The sequence below is a fragment of the Bombus pascuorum genome, chromosome 3 (genome assembly GCF_905332965.1).
Source record: "Bombus pascuorum chromosome 3, iyBomPasc1.1, whole genome shotgun sequence".
Classification (NCBI taxonomy): Eukaryota; Metazoa; Arthropoda; class Insecta; order Hymenoptera; family Apidae; genus Bombus; species Bombus pascuorum.
The window spans coordinates 4,681,483-4,697,078 of record NC_083490.1 but is presented as its reverse complement, the minus strand read 5'-3'; the positions used below and the strand labels follow the sequence as shown (position 1 = coordinate 4,697,078).

Sequence of the window (15,596 nt, the reverse complement as noted above, 5' to 3'; positions counted from 1 at the left end):
TAGGAGAATTCTATTATTAGCGTTTAATGCGCGGATATTATGCGGTAACCCTGTCGAGGTGGCATCCATCGAGAGTGGACAGGCTCGATCCTTATAAATAATTCAATGTGGTGTCGCGTGTGCACGAGCGTGTGCCCGCTATGGCGGATCTTTTATAGTTTAAAAGCTCTCGTACACGACGATACGTGTATCGCGATATACGTATGCGATACACATCCCGCATTAAAATACTCATGAGATACAGTACCCGACTGATTTTATAGTTAGTGAGTATTTTCCTGTGAGTAACATCTTACCATATGTTACCATATAATACATGTTTTTTAACGAACGATATAACATAAAAGAGCCAGCATTAAAAGAGAAAAGTGAATCCGAAGCAGGTACATGTTGGGTTCATCCGATTCACCGCGTAAGAGAAAGGATCTTCTACCAAGCATCGTAATAGTCGTCAAAAATGTTATAACGAGACATAGTGATCTTTGCTATGAAGTAACCGTTATCGGCTATAAGAACAGCGTTTGGTTACTAATAAACAATATCAGGCTGGAAATAGTTTCTCATTACCATTATTGACGACGGAATTTTTTTTTTTTTTTTTTTGTTACCAATAACTGTTACCGATGACGGATTTTCCCCGTTATCAATAACCATAACAAATAACGAAAATGTTCTTGACTACCGATAACCATTATCGATGACGAAAATCAGTTTCCGCGTGAATGCTTATCGTGAAACGTGTATCGCAATACACATACATATGTGTTGCCTTGCGAGCGAGCTCTAAAAGGTGAAAAAGAAGAGACGCGAACAGCGAGGGAAATAAAAACAGAGCCGCGGCCTCGTCAGTCGGCCAAGGCTGTAACTGGTGCACGTGTGGGCTGCGACTGGTGCACGAACTCGATCGTTCAACGTGATACGCAGACCGGTGTATCCTTTCCTACGATTTTCGAACCACGCATGGTCCAACGGTTGATCGACGTTCCGTCGATCACTCTATTCGACACGATCGACCGTGCCGCGTACAAGGTGCACGCGTACTCTGATTCAACGAGCGTCATCGTTAACGGTGATACTCAACGATATGCAGATTACGGCGGATGTTATTGTCGAACCAGATTTTCCTTTTAGTCTCAGTTGTTATAATTCTTGAATGTCCTTAAGTCTCATTTAGATTAGTCAAGAGATTTTAATTTAAGTCGTTTGAATTTGAGTAATCAGACTTGCATATACATGTCTGCATTGCATATGTAATAGAGTGAATGTTTCTTGAATGTTGTCTATATTGTAAATATCGATCACCGAATTTTGCCAAGTTTTATAAATCAAAGAAAATGATAGCATGGAATTCGAGTTGATCTCCAATTGCTGGGTCAAGGCTGTGATTCCGAGGTGTGGGCGGACCACATCCATGCACCGATGGAAAATGTGCTAAGTCGATCGTTTTTATAAGATAGCCGACGGCTAATTCGATTTGCATAATATCAATAATTTAGAGTCAACAGATTGCTGTTTCATCGAGATGTAATTACTGGAAATTCATATCTATTTGCTATTTAGTGTAATTATACATGTTACGCGTTCTTCGTATCAACTTTGTAAAGCTATTTTCTGTTCCTTAGATCGCGAACTCGGATATCGCAACAAATTAAATTAACTTAGACTAACGATAAAACTTTTAAATACGATATTTTTTAAGTACCAAATAAGAGAAATCTCTGTCTTTCCTACCTTAATTTATATTCCATTACTTTACATTCCAAGCACTAATGCAAGTTTCCGCTATTTAATTAATAAAATTAAACGATGTTAAAGTTGCAATACTCGATATTTAAAATAAGAAATTTTAAACATGTGATTTGTAATAATGAAATCTCCAGTGACTAAAGGAGACTATAAAAGGTATTAGAGTATCAAGTAGGAGTGTATCCGTGGAGGCGTCAACAACATCTCAAGGTCAGTTATGTTTCTACAAATAACAGTCCATACATAAGCGCACGCATCCAATTGGAATCTAACTCGGATGTTGTTCATAAAAAACACCAGTGACCTTGAAATGTCCTTGAAGTCACCGCCTATTTATTTCTCTCCTTCGAATTCCAATATACTTACGTTGGGATGGAAAGCTGGAATGTACAAAGGTTAAAGAAGGTCAAAAGCACATTAGAATATCATAGAGAAAGGGTAATAGGTGAAAGCGTCAAGGCCGCTTCGTAAGAACTTTTATATTCCTTACATGGCCCTAAAAAGGCCGTCTGTATAAAAACTTATCTGATTTATCTATATAACAATATTACTAAAATACTACTGTTACTCCTATTATAAACAGTTTGAATAGGTTTCAAGAAAGGAACTTGCTGTCGATTGAATCTCCCATATACCGAGGTGCTAATGGGGTAATTATCTCGTAAGAAGAAAAAAAGTAGCCTTCGAGATCTTCGTGAAACGAGAAAAACCTCCTTCTAAACAAAAAAATACTACAAACTGCTTGTGGAATATGAAGACAGTGAGTGAAAGAAACGTCGTTATGTTTGAACATTGGTCTGAACATTGATTCGTGACTCTGACGACATTCTGGTAAGATCGAAAGGCAAAGCGTGAACGAAATTCGATACGCTTGTACCTCGATGATATCTTCAGACCGATCTCAAAGCATCGTAGTAACGTATACGAACAAATCGATGAGATTAAGAAGGGACGACTGGATAAAAATGGCGACTGGGCGTAGACAAGCGTTCCCAATTGACGACTTCAATTCGAGAATCGATACGCTCGATACACGTGTATTTCATTAATGGAATCGCGATCTCGATAAAGACCACACGAAAGTTCGATTACGGGATTGAAACTAAACGAGGAACGCGCATAAGCGTTATCCTCGGTCAACAAACGTAAAATGCTCTGATAAGCCACGATACCGGCGAACGACACCGATAGTTCTTGAATAAAGGTGAAAGGAAACTGGATTTAAGCATATACGGAATGAAACCGGTTTCAATCTACGAACCACGAGAAGGAAGCGTTTTCCTGTGTCTGATCAAATGGAAATCAACGTGTAATCTGTAAGATTCTAACATCTGGCGAATTTCTCGCGATAATGTAATTCAAAAGGAAGAAAATGTGCGAAGATTATCAAAATACATACTTGCTCGATGGAGAGATTGAAATTTGGCGCGCAAGTGTTTCTTTGTACTTTCACATACGTTCCGTAATACTTTTAGTATCTCATTTTATTCAATCACTCCTTTTACGCATTTTACAATTTTAAACAGACATTTATTGAACGTTATAAGAATTGTAAAACTTTATGACTGATTTTTATCAATAAATAAATTTTATTATTAAAGGCGATAACCTAACCTTTATGTATTTTCCACTATGTTAGGTTATTTTCGATACTGATTGGGTGTTACAATAGTTCATGAAAGTATATTTTGAACACTTATCATAGAAAAAAATATATCATTATCATTTATATATATCGTGTGCGTTATACAAAACATTTTGTAATTTCATTAATTCTGTAAGAGGCATTATATTGTCAAGATTTAAAACCAACCTGAAAATTTATGTAGAATTTGCAAGATATTTATTGTGTATTTAATAAAAAGTTGGTAGACAGCATTTAAACAGCCATAAGTGTTGTAATTTCTATGTACATTTTCAGATTTATTTGATTAACTCTATCAATGTAATAACGATAGTCAAATCTCATTACGGTGGTAATAAAATTTCAAAATATTTCGTATGGGACACATAAAACATTCATTAAAGGTACCTGTATATAAACGTTGGAGTACTTTCGTGAGCAACGTTACTCGTAAAAAATTGAGTAACCTTTACATTAAAGACAATACTTATAATACTTCATAATTATCTTAGGTAAAATTCTTCTTATAAGGAATAAATAATAAATAAAAATTTATATGCGCAAATAAAATTAATGCAGAAGCTGACATACCAGTCGGCTTCTGTAATCCAACGAAGCATCGTGCCCTGTGGTTTGACGGAGCTGCTTGATACCTCGTGGTGGCGCAGCAGTGCGCATTTTCCACTTAACCTCACTTCCTTGGTTTATAGTTAACTCATCACTACATTCACGACAAATTGTACGGAGAATTGCATAAAAACAGTACTGCCGTATAACTGTTTCTACTCAGAGACGTTCGCGGGCTAATGAGCACATTGCGTGCATTGCGTTATAACAACGATACACGTAGTGCACGCCTGTCATGTGAATAGTCGAACGATTTTTACGCGACACGTTTTGAAAAGTTGTCCCGCCAGAAATCATAGAACGCGCGCGTTCGATACAGATTATAAACGAACCAAGTCTTTCACCGCGAGGAAGTTACATCATGTCTGAAAGGTCACTGGTCGGATCACCACGTTCACTACGATTCACCCACGTAAATTCTTTATTGCAATATCGAATATTTGTCAAATTATATTAACGTGTCATCAGAAATAAAGAGTGTGTAGTAGCGCTTCGGTAACTGGTCAGAAGTTGGAACTAGAGATAGAAAAATATCGATTGCCATAAACATCGTTTACCACCGATAGTTTTATATGTAAGTATCGATTATTATCGCTTATTTCGGTAATTAGATTCCATACATTTTCCCATTCAATGAAATCTTTAATAGAATTGCCAATTGAATTATTTCTTTCTTACAAAATATTGATTTATTATCTATGTTTGAATCTATAGTATATCAAGTTATTCTATTTTTTCAACTGTCGTATATTAAAATACTGTTTAGCCATCAAGTGTCTTAAAAAACAGCAAAAATGGATACATGTTTTCCCTTGTGGTTTTCAATTACCACGTAGAAATTGAATTACTAACCTGTAATATAGTTTGCTACATGACTAACGATAACTATCTATATTAGCTAACTATTATTTTATCTATCTATATTACTTTAATAGATCAAATTTTACAATTATAGAATATTTTAATTGGTCTCTATTTCGAAAATCTATAAACTACATTCCGGTATTCGTTATATCACGTATGCTACATATTTTTAATGATGCCAAAGAGTTACTCTACGGAATTCGTAAGAACTAGTGGGGATAACAATGGCCTGTTAATAAATCACGGTTAGTTAACGCAGCACTACTGTATTTCGTAGAAAGCGTGCACGCGCGAACAGCTGTTAACGTTCACTTCTGTCACTGAAAGGCAGTTACGTTTTTTACACTTTCAACCGCGAGCGAGTTTATTCGTGACGGATAATATGGTCGTAATTATCGCGGTCGTCCTCGTAAATGTACGACAATAACTAGCAATAGACACTGGAGGTGCGAGACGACCGATGAAAGTAATGCGGCTGCGCCATATGTTGTCTACACTCAACTTCTCGATCTCTCGAAGCGTCTCCAGTACGATTTCAAATCCACGCGCCCACGTTCACTATTCGTTTGAAATCTTACGAGGAGCAGTGGCGCCTGGGTAAAATATTGCGCGGATCAGCACCAAATCCGGCATGGCGGCGCGTAATGCACTAAAAACTCGACGCGAGTCGCAAAACCAGTCGCGTAGTGGGGAGAGAATCTTTGTTATTCGACGAGGAGAAGTCATCCTTTCGTATTAGATTTCCATGGAGATTCGAATTACTCCCTAGATCAAGATACGTTGTTCCGTACGATGACCTCGAGCAACGATGTTTTTAAATGTACGAACGAGAGAATTCACGTTTCACGAACGTTCGAGTCGAGCAACACGATCGCCACCTGGTAGCTCCGTTTCCAAACATACGTGCCGCGCAAGTGAATTATTACGAAACGAATCGGTCTCGCTGTTCGTTCCTGTACGAATTTCGCAGGAAATAAACAGGTAAGGAGCGAATAAACGTTCTACTATATAATTAGACTTTTTCGTATAACCTTCAACTACATTTACTGGCTATGTCAAGGTTTAATAGACAAATTTTGTCAGTATGTTTTATGCGCATAACCAGACAATATAAACATAGGTTATTCGAAGCTTTATTAAAAAGTTATCTTCCTGTTTGATTATAGAATATGCAGATGAAATTTGTTAACTTCACCTGGTACAAGCTGTGTATCATCAGGAAGGTCTATTAACGTAACATAACCGCGAAGAACGTCAACAATGCATCGTGAGTTAACAATTATTCCCATTCTTCGCTCGACGAAAAACCGCGACCGTTATGGCGCCACAGAAAGACGCATTTCGTGCGATTAGCGTGTAATATCGTGTCCGCCATTATCATATTTCTGCCTCGCTTGATTCATATCGAATCACAGTTACACGGGGACAGTTTGGTCGTTAGCGGTTCTTTCCTAGAAGCCAGGCATTAATATCCGCGGGGACGCCGCTAGACTTTACGACCGTACGCGGCACGCGAATGGCTTTATTTTCGTTAGAAACGCTGATCGACGTTGTATTCTGTTACGTGGTGTGTACGCCCACGCGATCACGTAGTTAACACGGCTGTACACGTACGAGACGCCGCCGGCAGTGTATTGGCCCCCGCATTAGCATACACCAAGGAGTGTACAGGAAATGCCGAGGCTTCATATAGTATTTTTTTCTGCAACTCTCATAGAAGCCACGCTGCCGCCGCCGCGCCACGCAGAAATTTAATGCAAGCCAGCGTCGGAAACGGTGAACGTGGCTCCCCGCGGTTTCGCTGCATGTTTACAGAGCTACCGCGCGTTTAATGGCGCCCGGGACAATTTTTCAAGCACCTAGAAACGGCTCCCGTGTGCTACGGACTTCACGTCGTGGATGATTAATGTCAAGGATATTATCAGCAGTTATTTTCCGAATCCTCGTAACTATCGTAATTTAGATACGAGGCGAATTATGTATCATTGTTAAAAGCAATATACATGTTGTTTCTTTTCGCGATACTGTGAAGATACTATGATTAGATGCTCGATATTATTGTAAGCTAAGTAGGAGGTGAGGCGCACAGGATTGGTAAAAGGAATATGTGTTCTTTTTTCGCAACGTTGTAAAAAGGATGTCTTAAGATGTAATTGTTGTGTGCTATTATAATGTATATTTTAAAATGGAATTTTAAATATTATGTATAATTCTATACTAGTTAAGATACCGAATGTAGATATATAAAAATGCATATTGTCCTTGAAAAGTTGGAAAGTATGATTTCAATGAAATGATCTTCTGAATCTTTACTTTTGCTATGTCAATTATGTTAAGTGCCTTGCCTTGTAAGATAATTACATATTTGATTCTAAAGACTCTCGCATCACTTAGCATCTATTTATTAATTTAGAAAACTCACTAAATTTGTTGGTTATTCAAAATCAAATATAAAGACCAGCTCACGTAGAATCTTTAAGACATTAGTCACTTTAGGAAGAAAACTATACAAACGTAGTTAAAATAGCTAAGCAACGCTTTAATGGTGCGTAGTATGTTCATGCAAACGTTATGAACGAGGCAGTACACGCAGATGACTGATGCAAACGTTTGGAGAACGTAAATTCATAATTTAAAGCGAATATTATGTACATTTCTTCGAAATCGTCGGATACGCGTACACGACGGTCTTGTAATTCCACCTTCGATGCCACTTTTACGCGGAAACGAACAAACAATTTCGTCTATACATTCTCCGCATAATGATAGAGTTAACGGGTCGTTATGCGAATCTCGATAGGGCCTCAAGCGAAATTATACATGTATTAGACATTTTCCAGGATAGTCGAAACATGCGTGTGGTCTATAAAGGCAGTAATAATCTCTACAGAATTTGCGACAATGTTATCCTCTTGGCTATTTCTTCGAATTTCATTTTTAACTATAATTTGGTACCGTTTTGAATCATGTTTCTCAACCACGAGAAAAGGAAACGATAAATACAGTGGCCCATGGAAGTATTCGGCCATCTTTTACGAATACATTATATTATTTATACGAGGGATTTCTAAATTTTAATGTCACTGTAATAAAAACTGACTATCATAAAACTTTATTAACTTGTAACTTCTATATTTTCAGAGTAGTTTCAAATTCTTCCAATAAAGCTACTTTCAATATAATGTGTGTCCCATTACAGTGCTAATGGAATTATAAAATTAATTTTATATAATATATACAGTATATACGTAGATAAAAGTTTTCCATGGTAACTGGTTCACATAATTTCGTGTGCCACCGTAGTTCAATTATAGATTAGCAATCTTCCTTGGTAGATCTATAGTTTTATGCTTCCTTGACTATGATAATGCCAGCTTCTCGTGTAAAGACTTCATTCGCCTTGTTCCCATGACGTTTATCCGCGCTCTTATTTTCTAACAAATTAGGTCTCCTCGCTTGATTTGTGAACATGTACACGGTGCAACGCGTTTGACAGTAAGCGATTTATATCAGTGCTTGCCTTGCCTTGTTACGCGGTTGTCTCATTCTTCTGTAGCGCGTAATCGATTCAATCATCCTTCGCGATTTGTTGCGCGTCTTAGATTAAAAGCAATTTTCAATGTCGTTTCCTTTGATCCGATCCTGCGCCACTCGCCTCTTCGTGGAACCGGTTGAACGTTGTCGAAGTTGATACTCGTAACAGATAACTATCTCGCGTCTAGTCTGACTACACTTTTCTTGCTTCACTCGCACACGAACATGACTTTACACTTTCACATTTCACTTTACACTTTGAATATCAATTTTTGCACTCTTGACATAAGCTTTCGGTTTATTTTCAGCTCTTTGTGATGTATCTTACAAATATTCTGGAATTCACAGAGGACGTTGGAAATATTTCTATCATAAATCTTCCGAACATTAAACATGTATGATTTATAGCAGATTTTTTTTCTTTTAATATAATTGATAACCAACGACAGGACAAAATTTAATGTTATCAGTTTGTCAAATCGAAACTTTGGAAAAACGTTTCACATGCATCAACCTAATAATATGGCTAATTTAAATTGGACATATCGTGGCATCATATTTTTAATGATTACATGTATCGCATTGTATAGAGACATTTAGTAGAATTTTACACAGGTAGTCACAGAAATCCACAATTAATTCACAACCAAAGGGAATCCACATCGGGTCAAAGATGAAATTCGCTTGATATCGACAGCTATGTTTAATATAAACAAGATGAATCACGCAACTGGGCATTATGCAATGTCTCCATTACAATCGCGATTGTCGTTTAGATATGTAATCCTGATCTTGATTGATCACCAAACAGTCTCGGATCTGCGTGCCTCGAATGTTAGCGGAATAACTGAATCTAACTGAACCATCGACGTCTGATTGCCTAGTGATATACCGAATGACATTTAATATCGATTTTTCTGATAGATCGATCGTTCTTTCGTACAATTCTTGCTTATCCCTTTGAACTTTTTCGAATTCCAACGAACAAACATCAGTTGTAAGATAAAAATTCCTCAAGAATATTTTACAGGAATAAAGGTTGATTTGCATCGTCGTAAACGCGGTTATTACGAACGAACAATTAGGTTCGGGGAATGCAAACGACTAAAGATATCGGTCACGAACTTGATTTCTATAGCGATAATGCCCTAAGCTTCAAATACTAAGGTTAAACGTGATCCTAGTAGTAAGGAAGTCGTTCGACTCGGGATTCTTCGGTGAAATTCCTGGATACGAGGGAATATCCTCGCCGGGATTGGTTAGACATTCCATTGGGAGTATAGGAACGGTCGTCGATCTGAAAAATGATCCGTTTTAGCACAGAATAAAATGTTTTATCGCGTTACGCTGTTAGATCCCTTGGGCGTATCAGATCGTAGAATTTCTGCAGATTCCAACGATTCCATCGTGAGGGAACGATCGTCAGGTTCGTAGTAACGATTATGCACGCGTATGCATCATTCTAAATGAGCATCGGGATAAATAGACGATAATCGTATGCGCACTTTCGCCGCGACGAAGAACAATGAGACTCGATGAACGCCTTGACCTAAACCGCCTCTCGACGTTGCCTGCGTACCGAGAAAATGTCGATCGAGAAGTACCTTCCAGCGACTATAAATTAGCCCTCTCCGTCGATGCTTTTCCCAGATCGTCGGATAAATCGGAAAAGAATCAACCGTCGTGTAATAAATTATCCAACGTCCGTGATTAAACAGAGACGAGATACCGAAGTGATAGTTGATGCAGGAGCAATAAAGTAGCATAAGCGCAATATAAATGTAAATAGGCGTCGCTATGAGAAACACGTTAGTATCTAATCTTTTGATTAGAGTCGTTTAGACCGTCCCTGGCAATTCCACGTTAATCAGTCATTAACGCTCGTAGATTTCTGCGCTAACGGTTTCGATCTATCTCAATTAATCGTTTGTCACTTAATAATCGAGGAAATAAAATAAAAATTAACGAATAGTTATTCGGCCATTCATTCGATGAAATTACATGCTTCGTTTAATAGGACAGTGTTTTCGCAAGATCGTCGCGTACAGAACGCTTTCATGAAGATACAAGATAAATTGTCCGCGGCAACGAGTCTGGTCGAAGTCGCAGGCAATTAGCATCCAGCCACGACTTGCCTCACTTTTGTTTGGGAGATGTACTGGCGTATCGTGGTCCACAACATTGATCGTAGAACATTGTATCGATTGGCGATATTAGAATCGACAAAGTTATCGCAATGCAAGCGCGAGTAGTCTCGTTAATCACGATCCAGGCGCCTGGATCGCGATCGAGCCGCGAGATCTCGACAGTGACACTCCGCGAGCTACCTCGCGACGCAGCTCTTTCTCTTCACGTCTACGATGCTGTGCATACTGTTACGGGTGCGCGTGTTGCCTAGCCAAACTAGCGTTGTAAATCACACGATTATCTCGTTCGGGATCGTACCGGTGATCGAGCAATGCATCTGAGACTTGGGCAACGGTGGCTTTACATTTGTCCGAATCACAGCGTGAATCTTAGATTAATCTCAGATCGATCCTCGTTTTGTTAATTGTGCTTATCGACGTTGATCTATTTACATATCCATCTGGAAATCAAATCCTCGCTTTTATCATGTTGTACACGTATGAGTAATATGAACGAAGAACCTCGATAGGAATCGAACGTAATTTTGCTATCTATCGTTAACTTGGATGTAATCCAAGTTACTTGCTTGCAGAAAGATGATTGCAATCTTATTCCTTTTTGTAATTTTGTTTTCTAATTGTTCTCCTAATTCTTTTCCTTGGATGGGCGTTAGTTTTTCGAAATATTTTAATTGACGCGATTAATGATACAAAACCTTGAGAATCTTTTTCGACACGAGGAAGAGTGAGAAATAAGAAAGAACCACTGTACGGTAGAATAATTCCACGACTAAGAAATTATACGCTATCAGGCTTTATCGAAAACGTACGATCAATCTACCGAAAGCTATAGTTACTCCAATATCTCTAGTCGGAATATAACTGTACTTAAATCCTAATATGTATAATTACCACGCTATACGTTTATTTGCTCCGACCAAAGATATAAAAATCGCGTAATGTAGCACAAAAAATGAAGTACCAGTTACGATATGATAAATGTAGCGGTCACGCTAATGGAAATCTACTATTCCTTAATGATCCGTTTGATTAATCGTAACGTCGGATGTGACAACGCGTTAGACGAATTAGCAACAGGCTATCTCACTTTTCTCGGATCTCGTAATATGATAATTACACCTGGTGAAGAAGGACTCTACGGTTCCTCGTTCAAGGCGTCCCACTTATCGGAACGGACTAACCATTAATAGATTCGATTAATCAACTCGAAATCCTAGGCAAAAGATGGCCAGACAGACTCTCACTCGCAGTTACAATAACCTTTCCAATCTTTCTTCGACGAAAAGACGTTCCAAAGACTGATCGCCGCGGGCAAAGCCACTTAATTATCATGATTAACTCGATTAACTCGTCCTTCGCACCTGCCTCGTCCCTTCTTCTCTTCTTCTTCTTAAAAACATCCTGTTGGCCCCTAAAAATTCACCTGGTCTATAAATTTATTCGCTTAACGTAGCCTCTGATAGATGTCTGTGCTACTTTCTTTCTTCTTCTTTCTTTAAGTTGGTGCACATGAGATGTTTCTTCGAAGACCACTCGTTAAATTTTGCCCTATCGGTAATTCTTGAACTACATCGAAAGAAACGAGATTTGCTATAAATTACGAACAGTAGCAGTATTTACACGTACCATTACTCTTCAATGAATCGTTTTTCTTTTTTCTTTATCAGATCATAATATCACATTTGTTTAATCGTACGATGCTGCTAAGTGATACGTAACATAATATGCTCGGACACAATTAATTAGTATGTAAATCCTGTAATAAACATAATGGTGTGCAAATGCTTATTTTAGCCACTGTATATCGATCGTTAAGAAGATTTATAATAAAAATGTCGAGACCTCATTGTGTGGACTGTTACGAATAGTTGGAATATTCATATGACTTTTTTATGTGAATTTAAATTTGAAAAAGGAGCGAGATAAATGTTTTTGGGGACATAAATTCTGCATTTGGGCGAGACATTGTCCATTCCATTTAGATACTTTCCAGTGCATAAATTATTCGTAAAGGACCTGTAACTGCTTGCAAAAATTTCAAAAATTGAATTTTATAAACCAGAGATCGCCGAAACCTGTTAGTTACCGAGGAAATCCGAAAAATCGAATCCCGTGGAAATTATTTGGATTAAGGGGAATTAAAGTTTTATTCGAAAAAAACTTGAAATCCTTCAGGAGTAAAACGAATATAAAAATCCAGGATTTCACGGCTCGGAAAGCTTTAGCGACGGTGATGAATACAGTTGGAAACGTGATACGCTTGGTACTATGCTTCGATTACTATTTTTATTCGACGCAATAACGGAGGACATTAAGCTAGAGGAACATAAATTCCCCGTGTCAAAAGGCGAAGGCAAACAAAATGGATTTTCCGTTTTTACGACGTCTTGAGAAAACGATCCTGTTCGACGGTTTCTCAGCTGAATAACTGTCCTTGCTTCTCGATTACTACTTACTCATTAAAGTGTCGCGGGACTCGAGGCGATCGCATCATTTTCATGTCGATAATGTCTATTACACTGCGTGGGACTTTACGATACTCAGTTGTTTACGCGATTGTATCGCTCGAGGGGAAAAATCGCGAAGAAAAATGATTGTACGTTCGATATTTATTCAATGCCTTTGTTGCAAAATCGCGGCTGGGAAGGATAGACGTCTGGACAAGCACATTGACTAATAATTAATAATCGACCAGCGCGTTGAATGGTTTTTCAAGTTAATATGGCAATGAGTTGTAATTATCTTATGTCAAGAAGATGTATTGATGGAAAGAGTATGGTAAGATGGATATTATGTCAAGATTATCAAGATATTATGATCAAGATATTAACGGAACATTTTCTAGTTATCGTTGACACAAGGAATCGTCGAATCAAATTTTATCTTTTATCCATTCGGAGCCAACGTTGCGTTGTATTTATCTGTTTTAAATAGTATGCGTTCGCTCTTGGGGCCTTATTTTGTGGATTAAAGAGAATCTTAACAGATGAGGCAGAAATATTGCGCGCCATAACCAACCCTAATGAAATGTACGCGAAATATCAGCAGTTCTTTTTACTAACAAACCTCAACACACAAATATTTTTCAAGAATTTTGCTCTAACGGTGTTATCGCACATACCACTCAAGTTCTGCCCTCTCATAATCGTTTTTCTTTTATAAAGGCACTTGCGCTCCGCTTGAAACTTCTTACGTGTGCTGCAAAGGTGGCCAGCAATAGCGTGTTGTCCCCATTTTCGTCACGAAACCTCCAATTAAACCCGTAAATTGTAAGAAATTCTTAGTCGTTGCGAAACGTGAAATTTTTACATTAGTTCACCGACCCGTGAAGCCCAACAAAGGATTCACGAGAGAGTTCTCGCTCGTGACAGCAGATAACACCGTGACAAAGTAGTCGCAGCTTTCCTGCAACACCTGATACCTCGTAATTACCCGTGTCATCCTTAATTGGGTTATGCCGACTGCTCGTCGCGATCGCCGTCGTGTTTCGTGTCGGCCTTTTTCATCCGATCTCGCGTTACGCGCCTAACAAACGCACCGAAATAATCAACGTAATTTGCAAAGCGCGTCAGGCGTTTTCATTACTTCGTTTCTTCATATGTACTTGACCCGAACAACGGGTTTCGCATTGACGCCGCTTTCTCGAATTCATTTCCATCGTCTATACAGTTTTTATAAATTAACTTTTCGAAAGAGTATAATTCTTTCTTTATTTGTGGGCTATATCGCGCGTATTAATTAAGTTCTTGCGATAACTGTCGGCTACTTTTAAGAAACACTTCGTTTCAGGAGTACGAGTTAACGAGGATATTATTTAAAATTGTGTAAGTTTTCCTTCGTTGGCTGTGGTTGTGGCAGCCAAATCGACCGTTATTAATTTTGTTCTTATGGTTATTGACAGGCGATTTTTCAAAAATGGCTATCTTTTTAAAAAGATACAAAATAGAATTACAGGCATCTTGTGATCATTCCTTCGATTTGAAAGGAAGATAGCGATATGTATCTGGATTAAGTTGGGTGTGGTAGAGAATGGTGAAAGGAACGTTCTTTTTTTTTTTTTATTTAAAAACTCCTGTTCTTATTTAACGACCAATTGAAAAATGAAGGGAGATATCCTAACATTAGCTTTATCGAAGCAGATACTAAACTAGTCAAGAGAATGAATTAGAATCTCTAAACTATCAATTTGCTTACGTTACAGAATGTGTTATAAAACGATAACCGAGGATTTAATAGTAAGTAGCAGTAAGTAAAAGGTTCGATTTCCTTTTTCGTAACTAAAATGTAAAAATGTATATGATTTTCCTTTCCTATCTTGACTGTTGAGAATGTATAATGAAATGAAAAGTGAGCAAAAAGAAACAAAGTACATCTTGTTGAGAAAGCTACCAGGACAAGAACGCAAGCTCGAATGATTTACGATTCTTTGGAAGTCGTAAAGACATCAGCCATGGAAGACTAAAAGTTCTTACGGATATTTGAAAGAAAATTTACGGTGTTCTCTCGAGACTCGGTGGAGAATTAGTAGAGACGCAGTTGGGTTAATTGCAAGGCAAAATATGCAGCTTTTTCTATAAGGCCGGCACCAATCTTTGATATATCGTTGGTGATAAATTAGCGAAATTTCGTTCGATTACAATCTGGGCATAGCGTGCTATTATCTCATATCCATAACTAAACATCTTGAAAGCTCGTAAACGCTCGAGAAATTATTAGATTCTTTAAGGAGCAATTATTTAGTAAATCAGTCTTGAGGAATTCACGGTGCAATTATTCGCCAGGATTGCGTTAATTTCTGGCTTTCGACGAAAACAAAACAAGTATAAAGTCTACCAGTTTCGCATGCAACAACGTAAATGATCTTGAGACAACTTGAACGAAATTTTATGTTAATTATGATAATTAATTATACATACGACTCCGTGGAATCTATAGTAAGATCGAATATATGTACGTGTAAATGCGAGGAACGTAAAAAAGACAGACGGGCAAATATTTCGATCGACACGATTGAGTTGACCGAAGGAAAAAGTTTCGAGTATTAATAATTAATT

At 37.9% G+C, this 15,596-nt stretch overlaps 1 protein-coding gene and 1 long non-coding RNA gene across 3 annotated transcripts in view; one reads left to right on the top strand and one right to left on the bottom strand.

Annotated features, from left to right (window-relative positions):
- LOC132905557 (NAD(+) hydrolase sarm1) overlaps window positions 1-15,596 on the bottom strand; it is a 140,300-nt gene that overhangs the window by 121,296 nt on the left and 3,408 nt on the right. The window contains exon 1 of one of the 2 annotated variants that reach the window (XM_060956987.1): window positions 3,962-4,492. The exons of the other annotated variant lie outside the window; for it this stretch is intronic. Within the exon in view, the coding sequence (XP_060812970.1) occupies window positions 3,962-4,048 (87 nt within the window). The 5' untranslated portion in view covers window positions 4,049-4,492. Of the gene's footprint in view, window positions 1-3,961; window positions 4,493-15,596 lie in introns of those variants that run through there. 2 annotated transcript variants of the gene reach the window in all.
- The window catches only part of LOC132905603 (uncharacterized), a 70,804-nt gene continuing 60,756 nt past the window's right edge, over window positions 5,549-15,596 (top strand). The window contains exon 1 of the long non-coding RNA XR_009657829.1: window positions 5,549-5,842. This is a non-coding gene — a long non-coding RNA (uncharacterized LOC132905603). The remainder of the gene's footprint in view (window positions 5,843-15,596) is intronic.